This window comes from Papio anubis, unplaced genomic scaffold (genome assembly GCF_008728515.1).
Source record: "Papio anubis isolate 15944 unplaced genomic scaffold, Panubis1.0 scaffold195, whole genome shotgun sequence".
NCBI classification, from domain to species: Eukaryota; Metazoa; Chordata; class Mammalia; order Primates; family Cercopithecidae; genus Papio; species Papio anubis.
The window spans coordinates 72,446-96,102 of NW_022161966.1; the positions used below are offsets into that span (position 1 = coordinate 72,446).

General features: G+C 40.0%; 1 protein-coding gene and 1 pseudogene across 2 annotated transcripts; one reads left to right on the top strand and one right to left on the bottom strand.

Annotated features, from left to right (window-relative positions):
- Positions 1-606: 606 nt before the first annotated feature.
- Positions 607-13,547, bottom strand: LOC101008937 (serine protease 35). Of its 2 annotated transcripts, none has more exons than XM_003897852.3 (2): positions 13,194-13,547; positions 607-2,882 (listed from the first exon to the last, which is right to left on the bottom strand). In XM_003897852.3, exon 2 carries the CDS (start codon positions 2,860-2,862, stop codon positions 1,624-1,626), a length of 1,239 nt encoding a protein of 412 aa, XP_003897901.1. In that variant the 5' UTR covers positions 2,863-2,882; positions 13,194-13,547; the 3' UTR covers positions 607-1,623. The 2 variants fall into 2 exon arrangements, with proteins under 2 accessions (XP_003897901.1, XP_009203853.1); XM_009205589.4 differs by lacking the exon at positions 13,194-13,547 and adding an exon at positions 8,488-9,792.
- A 4,542-nt stretch (positions 13,548-18,089) lies between these two features.
- Positions 18,090-18,722, top strand: LOC108585506 (annotated as a pseudogene).
- The last annotated feature ends 4,935 nt before the right edge of the window (positions 18,723-23,657 follow it).

Here is a 23,657-nt window from a genome sequence, read left to right on the forward strand (position 1 = left end):
TTCTCTGGAGGCTGAGACAGTAGAATTGCTTGAACCCAGGAGACAGAGATTGCAGTGAGCCGAGATCACGCCACTGCACTTCAGCCTAGGCAAGAGAGCCAGACTCCATCTCAAAAAAAAAAAAAAAAAAAAATCTGCGCTTGTACTGAATTTCTGCTGTTTTGAACATCATTCACAAAATCATTTATCATAATCTAATCAATTATTTCTTGGTATACTAGTCCAGAGTATAACTCCCCATTATTAAAAAATTATAAGATAAATTTGAACCCTGGCAGAATCAACGACTTGAGTGTGCCATGAGAGAGAGAATGATGTGACCTTAGAAACTACCGGAAAGAACAGACCAGACAAGAAATAAGGCCTACAATTGCTGAATTTTAAGGTGTACTTGATTTATAGATCACTAAAACTCTTCAAACATAATGCCCTGAACTATTTTCCCTTTTTACAGCCCTTTAGCAAGTATTTATTTATTCAAGAAATACACATTGAGTGCCTACTCTGTGTTTTGCCCCAAGGCAGTCACTGGACTCTGCTTATACTACATGATGGCCAGAATGAGTGTTGCAGCCTTGGTTCCTAAGGAAAATAACCAGACCCTCCTTTTAAAAGTCATATTCATAAATTTTATTCATTTTTAGGAAAGGACATATCTAAAATTACTAATCAGAGAATTCACCCTATGGTCCTCATACAAAAGCTGGATTTTGTCAAGGAGAAAAAGACTCTTTCTTGAAAAAGATTACAGAATTCTTTGTCCTAAAAATGTAGCACCTCATACATAGAATGTATAGTATAAAATGATGTGGCTTTCAACACATGATCATTCATAATTTGTGAAGTGTCTTCCCTATGCATACATGAAAAGTCCATATTTTGAGTATTAGTTAAATAAAAACTTGAGATCTTAAAATGTCTCAGCTTCCCTATTTCTAAACTAGATTATTTCATAGAACAAACTATTTCTCCCATTTTTAAATAATACACATTGTAATTGTTATTTCTTAAAGCAGTAAAACAGTTAATAGTTTTGTTTATAATGCTTGCTTTTTCTTCTGATTTGTAATTCTTCAAAAAAACTAAACTAAATGTCTCAGACCCAACAGATAACACAATATAAACACTGAGGGCATGAGCTGAATGGATCCATCTCAGAGTAGTACAAACTATGTTGTAGCTTTCTGTCTCTATCCTGATACTAATTGTGTTACCATCGACCTTTATGCAATTTCACATTTAATACACAACCAGTATCCTATTAGATTCTTCTTAGAGTAGGACCCTGAGAATAAGTCCATTAAGAAATCACATGTTATTTATAATACCTGTTGAAGGTTTAAAGTGTGTCTAATTTTTAAGAAGGCAACAAAATTTTCCTACAAATGAAACTCATCACCATGTAAAGAAGAGTATATACTTGGCATTGAAGTGTCCATCTAGTTTCAATATCTGTACCTATACATTTTTTAAATGGATGAAAATCTCCTGATTTTGAAAAACGTTGAAATGCTATTGATAGGGTTCAAGTCCAGGCATAACCTATGAAGTGATCTCACTACAATAATCAGAGCTGGTTTTCTCTCTGATTTAGATGATCCACCGCCCTGTTTTAGGTCTCTGTTAGCCATAAGCACAATTGGCATCGTTCCCGTGAATCCAGAGGCAAATCTGGGCGTATTTGAGGGGAGTGATGCGAACAGCAACGTTGTAGTCCTTCTGAACCCCGTGGACATCCACCCACTGGTGGCCTGAGTAGACCGCAATGATTTTGCGCTTCCAATTCTTTTTGTCTGGATCTTTCAGACGCAGATAGACCCCGGAACCGGTGGAGCCCGACTCAGCATCGCAGTATTGGTAAAGGAGATCATTGGATTCGTCGGACACACTGCAAAACCGATAGACCAACTGATCAGCCCTATCGTTATCAAATCCTGAGAAGTGGATCATTCCACCAGGCATTTTCTTGATTGTTGGGCTGATTCCGAGTTCCATGTATTTTTTTTTGTGAGCACGCTTCAGCTCCAGAAGAGCATAGTCATAGTCCAAGGCAGCGTCCCCCATGCCTCCTCGTGCCCAGCCCTTCGGAATGTGGGTATTCTTGACCCGGGTCCACCGGAAGGAAGGCCTCCCTTCGGAAACCCTCTGACCCCCGCCAGATTGTTTTCTTCTTCTCCCACCCTTGACTCTGTCCTGCAGATGCTCTCTGGTACCCTCTCTTTGGTCACCACCACTAGTTTCTCTCCTGCTCCTCTTAGAACCTCGACGTTTCTTGCCTCCACTTTTATTCCTCATCTTCAACAACCCTACCCTTAGCTTTTTACTCCCTTTGACATAGTCCTTTCCATCGTGAACACAGTGGGCAGCAGTTAGAACGTGCTGAGGGGAAATGAGAATGCCACTACAGCCCGTGGAGAGCTTCACAGCTGTGCTGAAAGGGAAATTGGTTAAGAATCTTTTGTCCAAGATGCTGAACCTGCTGTCGGTACCATACACCTGTCTCTTTCTCCTAACAGATGCTCCCTTTGTGGTATTTTGAGTCGGCTCAAAAACCAAATCCTGAACTTTCACTCTGGTTAAGGTTCGGGTGCCATTCTCAAAGACAGTCTCATAGGAAAGATAATCCTCCAATTCAGAAAGGCTGGGAGTTGGGAGTTCTTTCTGGCATTCGATGCCGCACACTGTATTTACCATCATCTTAGCATCTGCCTCAAATGTGGGGCTGGTGAGATGGAAAGTCCTTTCACTGACAATCCGGGGTACCTTTCTCAAGTGCCAGGTAAAATCCCGTTCCATTTCAGATCCATCGATGAGGGTCCACCCGGGTGTGAAAAATATCAACCAAAGTAGCATATTTTCCATTTTGATCTTCTAATTTTTTCCTTAAAAACAGAAAAAGAGAGAGGTTTACAATGTTTTCTTTTTAAATCTTATCCATTTCATTTAGGCCTTGGATCCTAAATGTACCTTCCCCACAAAGAGGTGCCCTTATTTCCACCTTACCTAGCTTTTGAGATTAGATAAATGCTGGTAAGTGGACTCACATAGACTTCCAAAATCAGTAAGTTGTTTTTCACCCAAACTTCCCTCCACCAGCCCTAATCGACCTCGCTCCCACCCCAACCTGTCATCCTGTCACCTCCCCCTCCATCTCCCCTAACAGCCCAGTGCCTGAGAGAGTACAATAGGGTAGTAGGTTGGGATCCTCTGTCGGCTAAGCCACAATCTCCTCCTTAGGTATCCTACAACTTTATATCCAGATGATTTAGAAATAAAGGTAGCAGCAAATGCGCTGCGGTCTTTTCCAACACTTAGCTACTTAAAAACAGGGATCATAACTTCTTCATCTCTAGACTGTAACTGCCTAGCACAGAGCTAAAAAAAAACTGCTCATTGAATACAGTGAATGTCCATGAACCAGGATTGGCAGCCCAAGCTGATGTAAAGGTGCAATGCAAATTACTGGATAATGTTTTAAAGCAGTAAGAGTGTTAGCAATAAATAAATTGCTAATTAATCTTCTATTGATCTGCTTTGATTTTTATAGAACTCCTGGTCATAAAAAGAAAATATACAGCACAGGCCATTTTATGCTAAAGTAAGAAAAATGTACCATGCTTTGTTAAAAAACAAAGTTATGCTTGAAACCACCATCTAAGCAAAGCATCATACAAAATGCTTTATGGTGGGACATTACTGCATATTAAAATTATGTGTAAGAATTTATGAAGTACAGGCTATTGGGAGGACATAATAATGGTTAGATATAGTCCCTTTTCACCATAGGTCTCACTATCTAAGACCACTGTTGTTGTTTTATTTAAATATTGTTAAAGGTGCCAGCACGTAATAAATTATATAATACTTTTCCTACTGTTCAAATCTTCTTGCCCTCTTTTTCTTTTCTTGAGGCTCACTGGCACGTACATGTATCTATTTAGTGGAACTGATGTGTGTCAATCTTTGCTTGGAGGTGGGTATAGTAGGAGCACGCTGGAGCAGCAATTTTGAACCCTGTGTCACTGTTATTTGTGAACTATGCTTCAAGTCATTTTTAACTAATAGTTAAAATATCAAGACTTAAGCAAATGATTTGTACTTTGTATAAAGCAGAGGCAATTCAGCATTCGCTTATCCCTACAATACCTTCATCCTCAATGCTTTCTGATAAGTTTTATTTTATTTATTTGGTTTTTGCATGGAAAAGCACATTAGCAATGGCCCACAGCCATTGTACCACAGGGTACACCCACAGGATGTGTGCACTGGCACAAAAGGCAAAAATCAACCCTGATGCAGAGTTCAGTATCGGTATCCCTTCATACAACAGAATTTATTTTGTCTTATACAAGTACAATAATTTTATTAACAAACTGAAACATTATTTTGATCAAACAAAAATGTATGCTACATTAACCTATTTATTGTTTAAATGTGATATATTAATGAAAACATAATTAATTTGAACTGTTATACATTTGGAAATATTAAGCAGGCCGGGTGTGGTAGCTCACACCTGTAATCCCAGCACTTTGGGAGGCTAAGATGGGAGGATCCCTTGAATACAGGAGTTCAAGACCAGACTGAGACCTCATCTCTACAAAAAAAAACTTTTAAAAAATTAGTCAGGCATGGTGGCAAACGCAAGTAGTCCCTGCTACTTGGCAGGATCGTTTGAACCCAGGAGGTCAAGGCTGCAGCAAACCATGATCATGGCACTGAACTCCAGCCTGGGCAACAAAGTGAGACCCTGTCAAAGAAGAGAGGGGGAGGGAAGGGGAGGGGAGGGGAGGAGAGGGGAGGGGAGGGGAGGAGAGGAGGAAATCTGTGTTATGTTACAATATTTTCTAATAGTCACCACTGCAAAGCAGTAATTATATCATCAAGGATTTTGTAGAGCAGAGCCACTTAGTATTTTATTTTGTCTTCTACGAAATTTTTCACAATAGTATTTCATCAAATTAATTTAATTAGAATGAAAAAGGCTCACAACTCAGTAACTCTACTGAGCGCTTGAAATTATAGTTCCCAGGATGAAAATTTATGTCCTTGGCTGAAAAAAAAAAGTGAAAATCAAAGAGTTATTTGCTGCTACTTAGCTTATCAACAAACCAAAATACATAAAAATGATATATATCATTATATATATATATTTAAATCTACTTGATTTGCAGCAAAATTTCAATCAAGGGAGTTGTTTTGGTGTGGGAAACTTTTTTTTAATTGCTTTTTCATTTAGCTCTTTATGACAACAGCTGTCCACTGTGTACTTAATATATGATTACATCAAAGCTTGAAAGTCAGCGAAATATCCACGTCAAGAGACACAAAGTATCTCACTTGGTATATCTTAACACTTGATACTAATGATCTGAGCAGCAATCCACATGTGAAAGGCATTCCTGGGCAAAATAAAGGAGGTCTAAATAGTGTTACTGAGATATTTTTTCCCCAGGTAGGTCTGTCCTATGCCATAACTCTGTAGCCAGACTTCTAAGAAAGCCTCATCAGAGTTGAATTGTATTTAAGTATAATTTTATTTCTGGCTATGTAGATAAAGCTATTTTCTAGTCAAAGGCCTTAGCCAATACTTGGGAAGTTTCCAATGCCATTAGTTCCTTTGAAACCATGCTTGGTACAAAGCAATGATTTGATTTACCAAATGATAACACCAATGACATAGGCATGGTTTTCCTGCTCTGTGTTCACGTTCACATTCTCACAGCAGTTATGAATGGTGGTTGAGAACCCAAATCCTGGTTGCTCACCAAAAGGAAACACCAGACCAGGGGTTCTCAAAGGACAGCCCCTACACTAGTAACTTCGGCATTACCTGGGAACTTGTTAAAAATGCTAATTCCCAGGGCCTGCCCAGACCTACTGTTAGAAACTCTCCTGAAAGGGTGGTGGAGAGCGGTTCCCAGGTGGGTTTAACCGGCCCTCCAGATGACTTTGACACTCAATAAAGTTTAAGAACCACTACAGTAGCCAAGGCTCTGGTGTAGCAACATGAGCCGTACCCCAGAAGGTGGTCTTTGCAAGGATGATGGCTTATCTGGATTTTAAATGACATCTGCTTAACTCTGTGTACAAAATTAATTTATTCTGACTTCATTCTTTTACTGTGTTAGCAACTGACAATATCAAATCACTCAGCCAGTTCATAAAGAACAAACATAACTTACTTTTATTTATTTTTATTTTTATTTATTTTTTGAGAGGCAGTCTTGCTCTGTTACCCAAGCTGGAGTGCAGTGGTATGAACTAGGATCATATGTCTCAAAAAATGAAATTCATAAGGTTTATATGTAATGCCTCCAATATCTCATACTACAGATCATTCAATGGCATTGGTTCACCAGCCCTGCCTGGTGCCCTTTGAGGGAGCTCTATGCAGTGCACCACAGGAATAAAAACCATGCCCACGTCTACCCTTGGGCATGGGAAGGGCAGAGCTTTGTAATATGACCTCAGAATCACAGTAATAAGAGGACACAGATTTAGCCTAATTTGGCCTGTAATTTAAAATTGGGCAAATGTTTAAGGACACTTTCTTTTGGAAAATCTAAGTTTGTCTTGTGGTAAAATGTCAATGTGGCATAAATGATAGCTCTTACTGATAGAGCAATCCACAGTTTGTTCAGTGGATATCTACATATGTCCATTGTTCAAAAAGGACTAATTCGTTGATCTAAAAAGACACAGTCCCGATTGAAGGGGCAGCTATAAAATGTTGAAAGTCTAACGTCCCTTGTCTTCCCCATCCCCCTCATTTTTCCTGTCTTGCAATATAATTGTGACCTTCACTGTCCATTTCCAGATGGCTTGGATTTGGGGCTTCAAATTCCAATTTTGGTGAATGAAAGCGAAGTTGCAGTGATTGCTGTCCACCACTGTGAGTCAGCACACACACAGCTGATTATAGGTTAGATCCTGAAGACAGATTGAGTAGAAGGGAATTAAGGAGGAAGTAAGAATGTCTGTGTACGTAGACGAACTCTTACTGATGGAAGAGATGTAATTACACATTTGTACCCAATCTATTAACAGATGTGACCACACTTAACTACGAGATCACTTACTATTACCCTTTTGTTATTTGTTTATAGTTTCTTAGAAATGTGATTGCTCTCAGCGTTGAGAATATTTCTGTATCTGTTCCAGCATAGTGGTTATGAGTGCAGACCAAGGAGTGGGAAGGCTTGGGTTCAATTCCCTCTTCACCACTTATGAGGCATGTACATGTGGACATTTCGTTAACTCTCAAAGTTTCACTTTCCTCATCTGCAAAGTGGGGATAATATTACAGTAATTTCAACTTCATAACATTGTTATAGAGATTAAATGAGATGATACATGCAAAGAATTACTACTGAGCCCAGAGGATAGTAAGCAGTTAACACATGTTATTTTATAATTATTATCCTACCTTAATTGGTGAATTTGTATCACTTCAGAACAGGTTGTTATATAAGCCAAAATTAGAGACCTTGTAGTGTTCTAAAAAGTCAGTTTCACAGTCAAATATTTTTATTTCAAGATAGATAGTTTCCAACTCACTCTAAAATTCCCTTTTTCTTTGTTTTGTTTTGTTTTTTGTTCAAGGACAGCTTCACTTTAGAGACTTCCCAAATGAATGCTTTCCTAATTACTCATTTCTATGAATATCCATGGCTCTGTAATATATTTTTTTCATTGCTATTAAACTTAAGTGTGATTAAACACTCTGCAGCCACAAAACACTTAAATTGCATTTTCTGTGTCTTATTTATAGCGTGGATCTTCACTGGGAATTTTGGAACTGCATCAGACCCTCAGTCTGAAAAGAAACAGAGTCTATGTCAACATAATTACTCTAAGGGAGTGATCTACAATGAAAGAAAAACTCAACTTTTTGAGTGAGTCTATCTAGAGTATATAGAATCCTATGATGAAATGACATTATACCTTAAGGCTCAGTTTCTCTTTTGTGTTTTGTTTTTTACCCTAGAAGTTTATATTCTAGCTTAGATACAGCAGGCAAACTAATGAAAGATTAGAAGGCTGCCCACTGTATTAATATTTCAAATCAATTATTTTTCCTGTCTATGAGAAAGCAAAGATGCTGACTTAACACTGAAGGACCTGCACTGAATTGCTTTCCCTTTCCAGGTGACAGATTCGCAATTACTCATGCCTTTCTTTTCACCTGGTTCCTTGTAATGTCTAGTGAGGAACTTGTCCATATTTATGTATATAGTATGTTGCCATGCGACACGACTTTGCATTGATCTGTCAAACAGTTCCTGGGAGGCTGCTGTGGGTCAGGAACTACTCAGTCATATCAATGACCCTGTAGGGCCAACACCACCCTCTACCTTAGTGTGTATGTTAGGACACACCAATGATTGCATGACCACCTTTTAAAACTTGGCTGTCCTCTATTTAGCCATCTGCAATCCCAACACCTGTCCTTCCCAGCACCACTGGCTGTGTTTACATGCATACCTAAATTCGAGGACATGCTCTCATCTTCTCTACTTTCATCCTCCACCTACTCAGGATTGACACACAACAGGGAGACACTGGGGCCTCGCCAGATGATTCCGAATAACTGCAGAGAGAAATGGCTTGGGCAAAAGGCCACAGCAGGAGAGGGGGAGAGTTACAAATGACATAAACAGGAATAAAGCAATCACTAAAGAAATCGGTGATGTTTTGGATGACAATTGTAAAAACTTTCATAGTCAATTTTATTTTGGGGGAACAGATGCTGAGGAGAACAGATGCTGAAATCTAATTCCTGACCCACTGAGGCGCTCCCTGACAGCAGCACTGCATGGAGGTAACATTTAAGTTAGAAAGATAAGTTAGAAACATTTAAGTTAGAAAGTGTATGAGAAAATAATCGTGTCTGTAACGTAATAAAAGAGGGGAGTAAGAACTACAGTGTTTCAATGATTATGGGGGCAGTAGGCTTTGAAGCCAAATCAACTTAAGTACACTTGCCACTTGTTACACTGTGATCTTGTGAAGGTTACCTAATCTCTCTAGACATTATTTCCCACATTTATTAGATAGAGATAATATTTTGGAGTATTTTTGTGAGAAACTAATATGATAGGCACAATGCCCAGAGCACAGTAAGCACTCCACAAAGATTAAAGCAAATGTTATTCATATCAAACAGGGGGAGCCAAAACTCAGGTAGATATTTATAAGGTATTTTATACATCTCTAACTGCCTCATCATGGTATGCCAAAGATCCTCATCCCCAAGACCTGTGAATACTTCCCACACACGAGAAAAGAGACTTTACAAATACGATTACATTAAGGATTTTAAGGTGAAGTGGTTATTCTGAATTATCCAGGTGGGTCCAATGCAATCACAGGGGCTCATATAAGAAGGAGCAAAAATGGGTTAAGAGTGGGAAGAGCTGCTAGATGGAAGCGGAGGCCGGAGTAACGCAGGACCATGAGCTGAGGAATATGAGTGCCCTCTAGATGCTGCAAAAGGTGAGGAAAAAAGTATTTCCTAGAACTTCCAGAAGGAGGAACATAAACGAAAATGTGTTATTTTAAGAAAAACATGCATAAATGCAATTTAAAAACTAAAAACAGATCACAATAAAGCTTTAGATTTCTGATCTGCAGATCCATAAGATAATAAATTTGTGTTGTTTTAAGCCACTAAGTTTTCGGTAATTTGTTACAGCAGCAGTAGGAAACTACTACACGTAAAAACAACAGTCTGCCTGACTGTTTAGAAAGAAAGAAGTAGTAGGGAGTGGCGGATGCTGTGGCTCACACCTGTAATCCCAGCAGTGTGGGAGGCCGAGGTGGGTTGATCACTTGAGGTGAGGAGTTCCAGACCAGCCTGGCCAACGTGGTAAAACCCCGTCTCTACTAAAAATACAAAAATTAGCTGGGTGTGGTGTTGTGCACCTGTAATCCCAGCTACTGGGGAGGCTGAGGCAGGAGAATCCCTTGAACTGGGAGACAGAGGTTGCAGTGAGCTGAGATCATCCCATTGCACTCCAGCCTGGGCAACAAGCGAGACTGCGTCAAAAAAAGAAAAAACAAGTAGTAGTAGTAGGGAGTGATTAAAAAGTAGAAAAGGGCCAGGCGCGGTGGCTCACACCTGTAATCCTAGCACTTTGGGAGGCTGAGATGGGAGGATCACTTGAGTCCAGGAGTTTGAGAGTAGTCTGAGCAACATAGGGGGACCCTGTCTCTACAAGTGTGGTGGCGCATGCCTGTGGTCCCAGCTACTCTGGGCTGAGTTGGGAGGATCACCTAAGCTGGGAGGTCGAGGCTGCAGTGAGCTGTGATTGTGTCACTGCACTCCAGCCTGGGCAACTAGAATGAGACAGGCAAACCCTGTCTCCAAAAAAAAAAAAAAAAAAATCCAGCGGAAAAGAATGTTTCCTTCTGGGACTTAAAACATAAATGAAAATGTGTTATTTTAAGAAATAATATACAGAAATGCAATTTTAAATCTAAAAACACTAAAAACAGAAGATCACGATAAAACTTCATGGCGGTAGGACATGCAATATTGCTACAGGAGAAAAAAGAATTAGAACGGTAAATTTGTCTATTCAACAAATGCATACCAAGTGCTAACTCTGTCATGCATCATTTCGAAGCCTTTTTTAAAGAATCTATCTGATAGTCCTTAACTGTTGAGTTGGACTAGAACATTTCTAAGATTTCTTCCAGCTTTAAAGTTCTAGAGTAAACCGCAAATGAGAAAACACAAGTAACTTACTCATCAATGCTTCTCAGGAAGGTTCAATTCCTAGTCATCCAGGGAAGAACTTGCCTGTTATCCACGTTGCTACCACTAGATGGCAAAGTTAGCCTGCTGATGGCAAATCTAAGGCAGGTATTTAAAATATTTACACTTACTCAGCTGTGAAATAGATTTTATTTTAAAAGCATGTAAGATTCAGCAGGGGCAAAACTTCTAACTGGCTAATAATATGCTAAATGGCTGTGACATATGGAATTTATTACATTTAGAAAACCCACCTACAGGCCACGGAGCCCATCCTGATGAACTGAGGGCTGATAATGCTGTCTACAGCCAGACAATTTTCTGGCAGAGAGTTTTTCAAAAACAGCTGTAGTGCCAGCACACTTCCAGCATGACCTACAGCACTGTGAACTAGTCCCCCAAACGTACCACAATTTATTTCAATGCTAAGGAAAATTTTGAACCTGCCAGATATTTCACATATGTTTATCAAATACTTTATAATCCATTACTAAAGGATAAACTCTCCACTGATTCTAGGCTGAGAATAAATGGCAAGAAAGTTCATTGACAGCGGGCCAATTTCTATTCAAAATAGCATACCGTAGCACTATTTTCAAGTTCAGTTTCATAAATGGAGACCAAAAAAAAAGTCTGTTTAAAAAGTTTGGCAGTACTTGAGGGAAAGGAAGATGGTAAAGTTACACAGTTGATTATTTTACAGTAACCCACAACTTCTGTTTCTCATCACAATAAAAAACAAAACCTCCCTTTGTTTTGGGGCTATTTTTCCATGACCTGTACATGTAAATTTCTGCAATTTCTGCAATGCTACGGGTCAATCAAATTTGGGGTGAATGACATTAAAGGAACCCTAAGAGGATTCTTTCATATGCTGCCTTATGAAGTGCACAGCATATAGCTCTAAACTTATCTGTATTTTTAAAGTTGGCCTTTGAGAGCAAAGAATATCTATAAATAGGTATGCTGCTTTTCAGGTTTTAAAGCATCTATGGTCACAATGTTTTTAGCTAACTCACATCAGTTTTACCTATATGAAACTTAAAGTTTTTAATTGTAAAATAACAGCTTGCCTACTACTAACTTGACTTTACTGTTTCCTAAGCTCTCCATCTCAGATTTCTCATCTGCAAAGTTAACTCAGTGCTGAGGCAAAGTGGCTTCATCCTCCCAAATTCTGAGTCTGATCCTACTGTTAAAATGCAATATGCTTGTTGGATATTTGAGCATTGGGCAGAGGAAAACAATTTACCCAATGGAGAAAATTAACTCACACTAGCAATTGTTTATTTTAACATCTAATAAGCATATACTATATGCCAAGTATATGCTAAACAATCTCACATTTTAAAACATGAAAAAGCTTCTTAAAAGCATACAGTTTTTCCAGCTATCTGGAAGAAAAATGGGAGACAGTATCCACGTCCACCACTTCCCTCACTAAAGGAACTCCTCTAATATTTCCTAATAAAAATAAAATTCCATATGATACTTGGCCGCTACTTTCAAGCCTACATGTCTTATTTGGCAGGGATTTTAACATTCTGTCTTCTAAATTATAAACCAGATTCTAAGTATAATTCTCCAGCCAGCAAAATATGACTTTTTTAATCCTCTGGGGAGACAAATGTACTTCGGATAAAATAAGAATGAATTTCAGAAGTCAGAAGGGTTAATAAGGGGTGAAAGCCCCCTAGACACAGCATGCAGCTTCTTTTCAAATCAAGGACAGTGTAAAAACGTCTGAGCAATCAAGCGGGAGTGTTTCTACAACTTTTTAAAGAACCTTTTATTATAGAAAATTTCACGATTACACAAAAGCACAGAGAAAAGTATTAAAAGTCGAGAGAAAAGTGTAACCCCCATGTGCACATCACCAGCTTCAACTATTGCCAATATTTTGCCAATGTTTCATCCACCACCACCCCACACACTTTTTTTCCTCAGCTAGAGTATTTCAAAGCAAGTCAAAAGCTTTTCTACTTCGTTTCGCCTCCTTATTTTCTAAACGTTTTCCTATGCTCCTTTTGCTGACCTCTGCAGCCAAGTTGATAAAAGGGTAGAGGGAGAGGCTAGCTTTCATAGTAACCCCGCCAAAGAGACTTTCCAGGAATGCGTGTTATACCTTTCTCAATGGCATCTGTTAACAATCATAAAAATAAAGAGGGTCCCCTCTGGTACTGCTTAAGCAGAAAGAATTCCGTTTATATTCCAATGCAAACATTGTTGCTGTTAATATTAAACTGCAGAGGCCGGCACACAGAATTGCCTATGGGAAGGGTGGTTAGTTTCTCTGAGGACTGAAAGAAAGTGCCAAGTTTGACCCCTTTCTTCAAAGTCCTTCAAAGAAGCGCTCCTCGGGTAGGTCCTGCCTTTCTCAGGGAAATTTCTAAGTTCTAAGGTTGTTGGGTTTGGGGAGCTTCATCTTTACCTGCGAGGCTTGTTTGGTCCCCGAGGGCACTGTCAGCTGAGATCAGAGCTCCCGAGGAGGCGGGCGGGGACGCTGCAGCTGGGAGCCTCTCAGCCAGCCTGAGCCGAAGGCCGCGGAGCCAAGGCCGGGCCACAGCACCCGGAGCTCCCGCCGAGACTGCGGAGGAGGAGAGAGCAGCGCCGCACCACGGCCGGGAGGTGGGAGGGGAAAGGGGGCGATGACGCGGGGTGGGTGCGGTGGGATGGGGGAGAAGGGGAGGAGGAGGAGGTGGGCAAGAGGAGATGGAGATGGAGAGGGAGGGAGGAGAGGGGACTTCCCTGGAGGAACAGGACGGACTTGGCCGTGTCTCGCCCCAGCATTTCTGCCCACAAGCTAAATTAAGCATTAGGAAAAATTCATCAGTAGGTTCACAGGGGATGCCTGTCCCTTTGATAGTATGCACTCCTTTAACAGTCTCAGGGTTTGTTCAGTAAGTCTTATTCCCCACTGCTTGCTGTTGAGACCCCAGGCATCTAGAAGAACAGAGGGCGTCTCCCCAACCTATCCCAAGCTAGTCTCCACCAGGGACCTCGCTTCTCTGGATGCACAAGCCGTAAGGTTACCCCGACTTGTACCAGCGCCAAGCGCGAGGGCCGCCTGGAGCCCAGGGTTCCCACCAGTGCCCTGACTGCACACGAGGATGGGGACCCCAAGCTAGGACGCCCGGACCCCCGGGAGCATCCTGCGCTGCCTCCAGGGGGAGCGCGTCAGTTTCCGTCTGCCGGGAAAAGGCTGGTTTTCTTCTTTGGACGAAAAACCTTTAAGGTCCTTTCCCATCTCAGTCCCACCAGCATTCTAATCTCATCCGTTCTCTCGTACTTTAATTGTCCTCTTTAGGAGAGGGGTGGGGGGCCACATGAGGAAGGAAGCCTCATTTGTTTAACAACAAATTCTAGTGGGTGACGGGTCTGGGGCAAGATGCCCTGATACAACAAGTACAAAACTCAGTCCTGGCCCTAAAGCGGGGAGATCAAGTAAATGCACAAGTATTTATGACACAAGGTCTTAGCATGTCTTGTAACACTCGGTTCGTTAGTGAATTATTGCATATCTCAAGTTTCTCTGTACCTTTAATGAGATCATAACATACTTAGCATTGTCCCTCGTTATACTCAACAGACTGGTTCCAGGCCCTCTTCCCCTCAGCCCCCCATACTAAAATCATCTCATATTCAAGTCCAAGTCCAGTTGTGGGCCCTGGGGAACACGTATATAGGAAAAGTCTGCCCTCTGTTTAAGCAGTTCTCCCTGAAAATGCTGTTTTCTAACCTCTTTTGGGTGAAAAAAAAAATGTGTGTAAGTGGACCTGTGCAGTTCAAATATGTGTCCAAGGGTCAACTATATATACAATTTCATTGCTGTTTTCTCATTTAGCATTGTTAACATATGCATTTACCCATATATTAAATCCATTGGTAATTTTTACCAGTTAGAATTAGTTTTGAAGCTCTCTGCCTCACCAATTAGATCATAATAGCCACATGTATCTTTGAATCACCACCATCTACCATAGGGCCTGGCATATAGTAGCTGCTGGATTATACGTGGAACTAAACAGTTTGCTAGTCAGCTGGAGTGTGAAGTCACAGAGAAAGCCCAGAACGCAGAATGGGAATCCTGCCTGACACTAAATAGCTGTGTGCCCTGGGCCTCTGCTTTTTCATCTGTAAATTGAGATGGTTGAGCTGGAGGAGTTCCAAGGCCTGCAGCTCTCAAACATTTTTGGGATTCTAACACTGTATAAATCCAGAAGGATTCACTGTGGACCCAGGTCTGCTTCCTTCACTTTATTCACCATTCTCTATTGGCATCACAGAAAGCAGACTTCCAGGGCTCTCTCATTTTCATGCCCCCCTTCCTGAACTTTTGACCCCAAGCCCTCTTGCACCCTATTTCTGGATCTATTCCAGGTTGTCTTATTGGTTTGACTGTTTTCAAAATGTATCGCTTTACTTCATCTGGTCCTGATGCTTCATATTTACTCTTTTTCTAGTTCTAGGTTTCTGGCTTCCTCCTTATTTTTAAAAAATGTTAATTCATTAAATTTTTAGAGACAGGGTTTTTTAATTCTCACTCTGTCACCCAGGCTGGAGTGCAGCGGCAGGATCATAGCTGACAGTAACCTCAAATTCTGGGCTCAAGCAATTCTCCCACCTCCACCTCCCAGGTACACAGGCACATGCCATCTCACCCAGCTTTTTTAATTATTTCTTTTGTAGAGGCAGGATCTTGCTATGTTGCCCCGGCTGGTCTTGATGTCCTGGCCTCAAGCGATCCTCCTGCCTTAGCCTCTCAAAGTGCTGTGATTACAGAAGTGAGCCACCATGCCTGGCCAGAATTCTGGCTTCTCTTAATCAAGATTTCTTCTCCTGGCCTAGTCCGGCCCCTCAGGTTTTCTATAGCAAAGTATGAGCAATTCTGACACCCATACCAAACTAGATTCTCAACCTATCAAATTCCTCGTTCTGGTCTTATAGTGATGGTCCTATAATTTTCCAGTGTTTCTCAACCAGCTTTCCACATGGGAATGAAAACTTTGTATAATATAACTCTTACCATTTTAGGAAATAATGCATTGTAGGAAATGTTATCAGTTAAAAAAATTAAACTCATAACAAAGTTTCTAGCCGTGTCTCCTCAAGCTCTTAGACTTTATCTTCAATTATTGTGATTATTGTGACCAAAGACTTTATCAAATTACTTTTAATACAACCCAAATTCTTGATTAATGCACCAACAAAATTGATAACTATTTGTCCTTTGTGAGGTCCCCAGCTTAATGGAGGCATTTGTATGCTTCTCCGGAAATGGAACCAAGAGGCCCAGAACACATCTTCTGTCACATTTCAGGTCGTGAGAGGGGTACAGTGGCCTCTATAGAAGAAAAGCGGTGACCACTGTCAGGCCTGGCTATGATTAAGGCTGCACTACTTAGCCTTTTCTTCTACACTTGATTTCCCAAGAGGCTGAGACCAAAATAGAATAAATCTCTATCCAAGACTAAATCTTATTTATCATGGAAATGCACTTGGAAAGTTTTAGCTGTGGAAAGACAGGAAGAGGAGATGTTTCATGGTCCATGGTGAAGCTCTAAGTGATGACTCAACCTTGTAGAGGGACCTGAATTGCTGTGGCTCTAATCTTCCTGTTAACTTTTAATCCCAAGGTTTTATCAAAACCCTCTTTATTATTTATTAGGTTGTATGGTTCTGCCTGTTTAAAAACCTAGGGGTCCCTTGGTTAAGGCAGACTAAGAAAATTAAGCAGATGTAATAAGAAAAAAAAAGATAAGGTAGCATTTGTCCTCAAATTAGATATATTCTGATAGAAGCCACCTATGATCTGCTCATTTGAGGAACAGTTGCTGGCGCTCCACAAATCTGCAAAACCATTGGCTTTCTCTGTCTTTTTGGGTGGCCCAAGGAAATGCAATGATGTGTTCCCCCAAAAATCTGAAAGTTGGGTCCATCAGTGCAGCCCCTCCTCCATTTGGTCCTGTTCTTTCTGATAGGCAGTGTTGATCTCTCTGCTGCGTTTGTGCCAGCACTGGTCCTGGGTACTTGCCACACTGTTCGGGAATTATTTTTTTCCATGTCTGCCTCTCAGATAGGACAGCTTCAAGGGCAGCAAAACTTTTATATATGCAGCACTAAGTACAGTACCTGCAACGTAGATATTTAACAAATGTTAACTGAGAAAATCAAATGAACCAGAATCAAGACATTCTACCACTCTCATCTGTAGTTTAGACACAATAGAGAGAATTATCAGAGGAAACTGGATTTCTTACAGAAACCAGAGACTTAACCTAGAAGCATCATAAATAAATATAAATTAAAAATCTGAAGAGGACATGAACTCCAGGAAATGCAGCCAGGACTAAAGCACTGGGCCCCAACCAGAAAGTCTCCCAGAGACAGGATTTCACAGGACATTGCCAGAGGAGAGAGACTCTTGTAAAGTTTAATTCATAGGCATGTAAATTAAGGCTAATGGATCAGTCATTTATATTCCAAGTTAGGAAATTTATGATAGCTTTTTGTTTTATATTTTATTATGACATGTTTTCTTGGTTCTGGAAATGATGATTAAATAACTAGAGGACATGAATAAGCCTTCAATAAAGAGATTTATCAGAGTCAAATATCCTGGGCAAACCACCTAGTTAATCACATACCCAGTCAAGAAGAATGAAGGCTATTCCTCCTCCTTCTGCATGGCCTCTGAATATGGAACTGAACCCACTATGGATAAGAACAGCGTACTCAATGGAAATATATCTGGGATTAGGAAACTAAGGTTTGAACCTGAACACTACCACTTATCTGCCATGTGATTTGGGCCAAGCCACTTAACCTCTGGGAGTCCCTCTTCCCTCATTTGAAAGTTAGCATGATAAATGTTGTCTGGAAGAGTGGTTATGAGGAGCAAATGAAGAATGTATGTGGACACCCTTAGCTGTGGCCTGGCACATAAGTGCTTAATAAGGAGAGCCAGGAATTGGCCCCAGGAGCAGTCTAGTGAGTGACATATGACTGGTTTTTGTGCTTCCACTTCACTCCCAGGAAAGGCAAGAGACCATGGTACCTCTAATGTCAGCTTCTCTCTGTTATACTTTCCCTTCCCTTTCTTTCTTTTTCTTTTTCTTTTTTTTTTTTTTTCTTTTTTGACATGGAATCTTGCTCTATCGCCCAGGCTGGAGTGCAGTGGCACAATCTTGGCTCATTGCCACCTCTGCCTCCCAGGCTCAAGCGATTCTCCTGCCCTGCCTCAGCCTCCCGAGTAGCTGGGACTACAGGCACGTGCCACCACACCCAGCTTATTTTTGTATTTTTAGTAGAGGTGGGGTTTCACCATATTGGTCAGGCTGGTCTCGAACTCCTGACCTCAAGTGATCTGCCTGCCTCAGCCTCCCAAAGTGCTAGGATTACAGGCGTGAGCCACTGTAACCAGTTCCTTCTCTTTCTTATAATGCCCCAAGATTCTCACTAGATCCAGAGATGAAGCATCCATTAAATCAAATAACCTTCATCACATTTAGGTAACCTCCTAGAGGATGAATAAAAAATCATCAGTGAAGTTAGAGAGTGGGGACGTCCTGCTTCGGAGCGGGAATCTTCATTGTGCCAGCGACTAAAAAGAGAATTAAATATGGGTGATGTTGAGAAAGGCAAGATTTTTATTATGAAGTGTTTCCAGTGCCACACCGTTGAAAAGGGAGGCAAGCACAAGACTGGGCCAAATCTCCATGGTCTCTTCGGGCGGAAGACAGGTCAGGCCCCTGGATAATCTAACACAGCCGCCAATAAGAACAAAGGCATCACCTGGGGAGAGGATACACTGATGGAGTATTTGGAGAATCCCAAGAAGTACATCCCTGGAACAAAAATGATCTTTGTTGGCATTAAGAAGAAGGAAGAAAGGGCAGACTTGATAGCTTATCTCAAAAAAGCTACTAATGAGTAATAATTGGCCACTGCCTTATTTATTACAAAACAAATGTCTCGTGACTTTTTTATGTGTACCATACTTTAATAGATTTCATACACCAGAATTCAGATCATGAATGACTGACAGAATATTTTGTTGAGCAGTCCTGATTTAAAACTAAGACTGGCTTGTGGTTAAATGAGTATGTTCAGTTTTTGAATTTTAATAGTAATTCCAATTCAGTAAATGCTATCACTGTTTACCCCTTCTAAAGATATGATTAGACTTTGTTAGTAATGTTCAACTTTTCGCAAAGATGGTGAGTGCCATCTTAAAACTTACTGGAGATTGGTTTTATATTTAGATTTATATAGCTGGTTCTGTGAATATATTTAAATTACTAGGGAAATTCCTTCACTGTCTCAGTACCAAGCAAGATTCACCTGTGTTCCTGTGTTTTGTGTTCATTTGCCTCTTAAAGGCAAGGGTTGAAAGTAAATAAGGTAGCAATGTCTAGAGTTTTGGCCTTAACGATGCCAATCTAATTATAATTCCCTGTATTTAAAATGGTTCCTTTTACTTATTGAAAAGCATTTTAGTATGGTTTATGTGTAATATTAAAGATTATTCACTTCTCACATCTTACAAATTTATAAGGTCACATGCTTTTAAAATAGTAGCAAGTTAAACTTCACTCTTGAATTCTTTACAATCTAAGTCAAACTAAGTTATAATTTAGGATTGTCTTTAAACAGCCATTCAGAAACATAAATCTGTAGAACTGTGTATTTGTGATTGGGAATGGTGCTTTTGCCAACTTAAAAGGATTAAAGTAGTGGAGATATACACAAATTTTAAAATTATGTGTGATTGCAAGACTAAAGATAATTAAAAAGAAAACCACAGATCATGAAAAAAAAAATCATCAATGAAGAGATGATAGATGAGAAGAACAATGAGAGATGGGAATAACTCACAGGCTGAGCCACATTTTGTCTTTAAGGACAAACATTTCAGATTGCAGATGTTTTGGTGTGGCCAGAAAATTTGAAGATTTCATTAAAAATTTGATTTCTAGTTTTTTGGTGTGTGAGAGAAAAATTAGACCATCAGGCAAGTCTGGTCCACATTCCCTCATGGCAGTAGTCAGCTGAAGCTAAGTAGGAGCTAACAATTCAAATGAAACAGGCCCGCTTGAGGTCGGCAGGTGTCACCACTCCTTGTTGTTGCCTCCATATGCTGTCAGAGTATTGGTTTCCATTCGCCATCTCCAATGCGTGATTGTTTCTCTTACTCCTAGCCAACTGCACAAACTACATGCGAGGTTACCAGAAAAGATAAGGATCGTTTGCATATCAAAAAGGGAATCCTGGAAGCAGAAGAATTGTTGGGAGAGAGAAAGTTTTAAAACTTGGAGTAGAAAGAACAGCTAAGAGACTGTTAAAATAGTTCAAGCTAGATATTATGAAGCTTCAAACCAGGCAGTAGCCATGGAGGTGGAGTTGGGGAGAGAACAGATTCCAGAGATGTGTCAGGGTTCAAATTGAGTGAGCTGGTGACTGAACATAAGGAATTAGGGAAAGGGAGGATTTCAGGGCTCAAAATAAATTAAGGCTATGTACAGAGATACTTATTGCAATCATTTTTGTATAATAGCAGAAAAGAAGAAATAAAGTGAATGCCCATAAAGGGAAAATAGTTGAATACACTATGGTATATCCATACTCTGGGATATTATGTTGCTATTGTCAAGAATAAATCAGAACCAAACCAGCTGCATTGTAGGGATTTCCTCAGTGTAGTTAAGTAAAATGCACCGAGGAACATATATAAGATGTTCCCATTTATAGAAAAGCAACAACCAAAGAACTTACATATGTATCTATATGTAGATATGTATACATAAATGCATATGTGTGATTATGATTATGTGAATAAAGGAGAAGGTATAGAAAATATACTGTATTTTAGAATGTGGGGGTAAGCGGAGAAGGAAAGAACTAAGGAGGAAGCAAAACATCTGTATTAAAAAATGTCATTTTGAGCTTTCAAAGAATGTATATGACTCTGTTTTATCAAACTGCATGTGTGTATATAACCATAAAAAAGATGCATGAGGTTGTCATATGGAGCTTGAGGGACTCCAACTTATTTTAATTTTCTTATATTATTATAGATTATTTATAAAATTGGCATAAAACCCCTACAATATGTGAACCTAAAGAGGCTCTTTAAAATTAAGTTTAGGGTCAGGTGCAGTGGCTCACACATGTAATCCTGGCACTTTGGGAGGCTGAGGTGGAAAGATCACTTGAGCCTAGGAGTTCGAGGCAATAGCTTGGGCAACAAAATGAACCCTTGTCTCTGCAAATAATAAAACATTAGCTGAGCATGGTGGCATGTTGTGTAGTCCCAGCTACTCAGGAGGCTGAGGTAGGAGGATTGCTATAGCTGGGAAGTTTCATGCTGCAGAGAGCTAGGATCGCACTACTGCACTCCAGCCCAGAGCAAGACGCTGTCTCAAAAAGAAAAAAATAAGCTTATTCATTTTTTTAAGCCACAATAAATCTATTTTAATATAGACAAACACAAATCAAGGTATACTTTTTTTCAGCCATTTCAACATTCCTCGCACATTAGGTCTAGATCCTGCTTCAGGTATTTACCAGTTGGGTGAACTGGGGCAATGTGCTTAATCTCCCTCCGCTTGATTTTTCTTATTGGAAAAATTGGAGTGGTAATCTCAACCCTGAAAGGTGTTGTCAGGATCAAATAAAAGAATATCTAAAGTATTATAACTCTTACTATGAGAGCCCATAGTAGGCTCTCAATAAATGGCAGCTACTTTTCAAAATCACTCTCTACCCCTGCTCATGGTGTCACAAAGGTGACATGATTGATGATTTCAGCCATGGCCTATAGTCCCTCCCTAACATCCACTGGAACTTCTCGGTTCAGTTCGGGGGATAATGGTCTCTTCCCCTTTTCTCTCAACTTTGATCAGTTACTTGAGGCCTGGGAATGAATTGTGGCCTGCTGTCCAGTGAGCAAGCAGCAGGGCTCACACAGTTTTTTCCTCATCCAATTTTAGCTGATCTCACTTCGTAGTTTAAAACTTAACCATCAAATTCAAAATATGTTTTCAAACCTCCTAGCCACATTTAATTTGACGAATAGAAGCCCTTATTTTTGTATGTTTCTGTAAATTTTTTTTGTTTTTGTTTGTTGGTTTGTCTAGCAAGTTTTGCCCAAAACATAAAGGAAAGGATTAAATAAATGCAGGGTTTAGATGTGATAGCATTACTAAGAGCTAGCTAACTAGCTAATGTATTTACAGAGTCGCTGCTCCCTCCCTGCCCCACAAATATGATGGAAACTACTTGAACTTTTGACACAAATATGGTCAAATCACTTCAACGGAACTAAAATCACCTTATATTTGCATATTTGTTTAGTATCTGTACTTCTGAGAAAGAGATACTAAGACATTTCAGATAAAGCTGTACTATGTTGGCACTGAAATTGCCTAGAGTATTTTATTCCTAGCCAAGCAATTCCACATAGGACTAGATAAAACAGAATCATTTGATTTGCTGAGTTCTCTGTTTTATTTCTAAATATATCACCAATATTGGGAAAATGTATAAATGCATTTACAAATGTAAATCCAAATCACTTGAAAGTTCCCCTCAAAGTCTGGCTCATGGAGCACAGTACATTAAATCTCAAGTCTGTCTTAGCCCAAAGCTTTTCAAAACAAATATCAGAGAGCTGGACTTTGGGTATTTCTTGAATTGAATGGAATATTTTATTTGTGTAAGAGTTTCTGAATAGAGTTTGCTTTTTGTGTGTGTCTCTACGCTTTAACCTTCTTCAAAAGGAAGAGCATTTTCAACACTGTAGAAAACAAACCTTCAGATGTGGTCACTTATGGGAAAAATTCTGTTCAATTTGGTTTACCATGATTAGTAGACAGTACTCAACATTTACTGTGTATAATGCCTGAGTCATTGGCATGTTGGATAATGCCAATTCTGCATAATTTTTTATTGTAAGTGGCTGTCCTGTGCAGTGTAGGATGCTTAGCAGCATCCCTTGCCTCTACATGCTAGATACCAATAGCACATCTTTGCACCATGCCTCACTGTCCAGCTGTTTACAATAAAAAATGTCTCCAGACATCACCAACTATCCCTTGAGAGGTAAAATCGCCTCTGGTTGAGTACCACTCACTATCCCAGACACTTTTACACAGGTCATTTTAATAACTCTTCATAACAGAGGCTATAAGAGTTTAGGTAATTTTCCCAAGGTCACATAGTAGGTAAGTGAGTGAGTTTCTGGGATTCAAATTCCAGTTGCTATAATTCCACACTTCTTTTAGAAATCATGCTGGGAAAAAAAAAAAGAGAAGAGGGTGAGAAAGCCAACTTAGGGTCAACACTTCTTAAAACAAATTTTATTCTGAGTGCCTGAGTGCTATTCCTTCCTAATACTTTTCCATATTCTCCAACACCATCCTTGTCCCCAAGATGTGCTTGTAGCTGCCACTGGCTCCCAGCCCTTCCCTCCATCAAATACCCCATTTTTCCCTGAGAGATCAAAGCTATCTGATGTGAATAAGCATTTCTGCCTTCTTCTCACAATTATTCTGGCACCCAAGCCATCCTTTACCACCCTTCTTTTTAAGCCCATCCCCTCTCTGTGTGACCTTGATTGTCCCCCTCTCCTTTCCCTCTGGCGTTGCTTCATGAATTGTCCCCATTGCAAATTATCCCTATTACAAAGCTTCAATTCTTCCCTAAGCCTGAGAACATGCTTATCCCACTGCAATGGTTAATTTTTTGTGTCAATTTGGCTAGGCCATAGTACCCAGCTATTTGGTCAAACATTATTCTAGATATTCCTGTGAAGGTACTTTTTATATGGAGTTAACATTTAAATCAGCAGACTCTGAGTAAAGCAGGTAACCCTTCCTGATATGGGTGGGCCTCA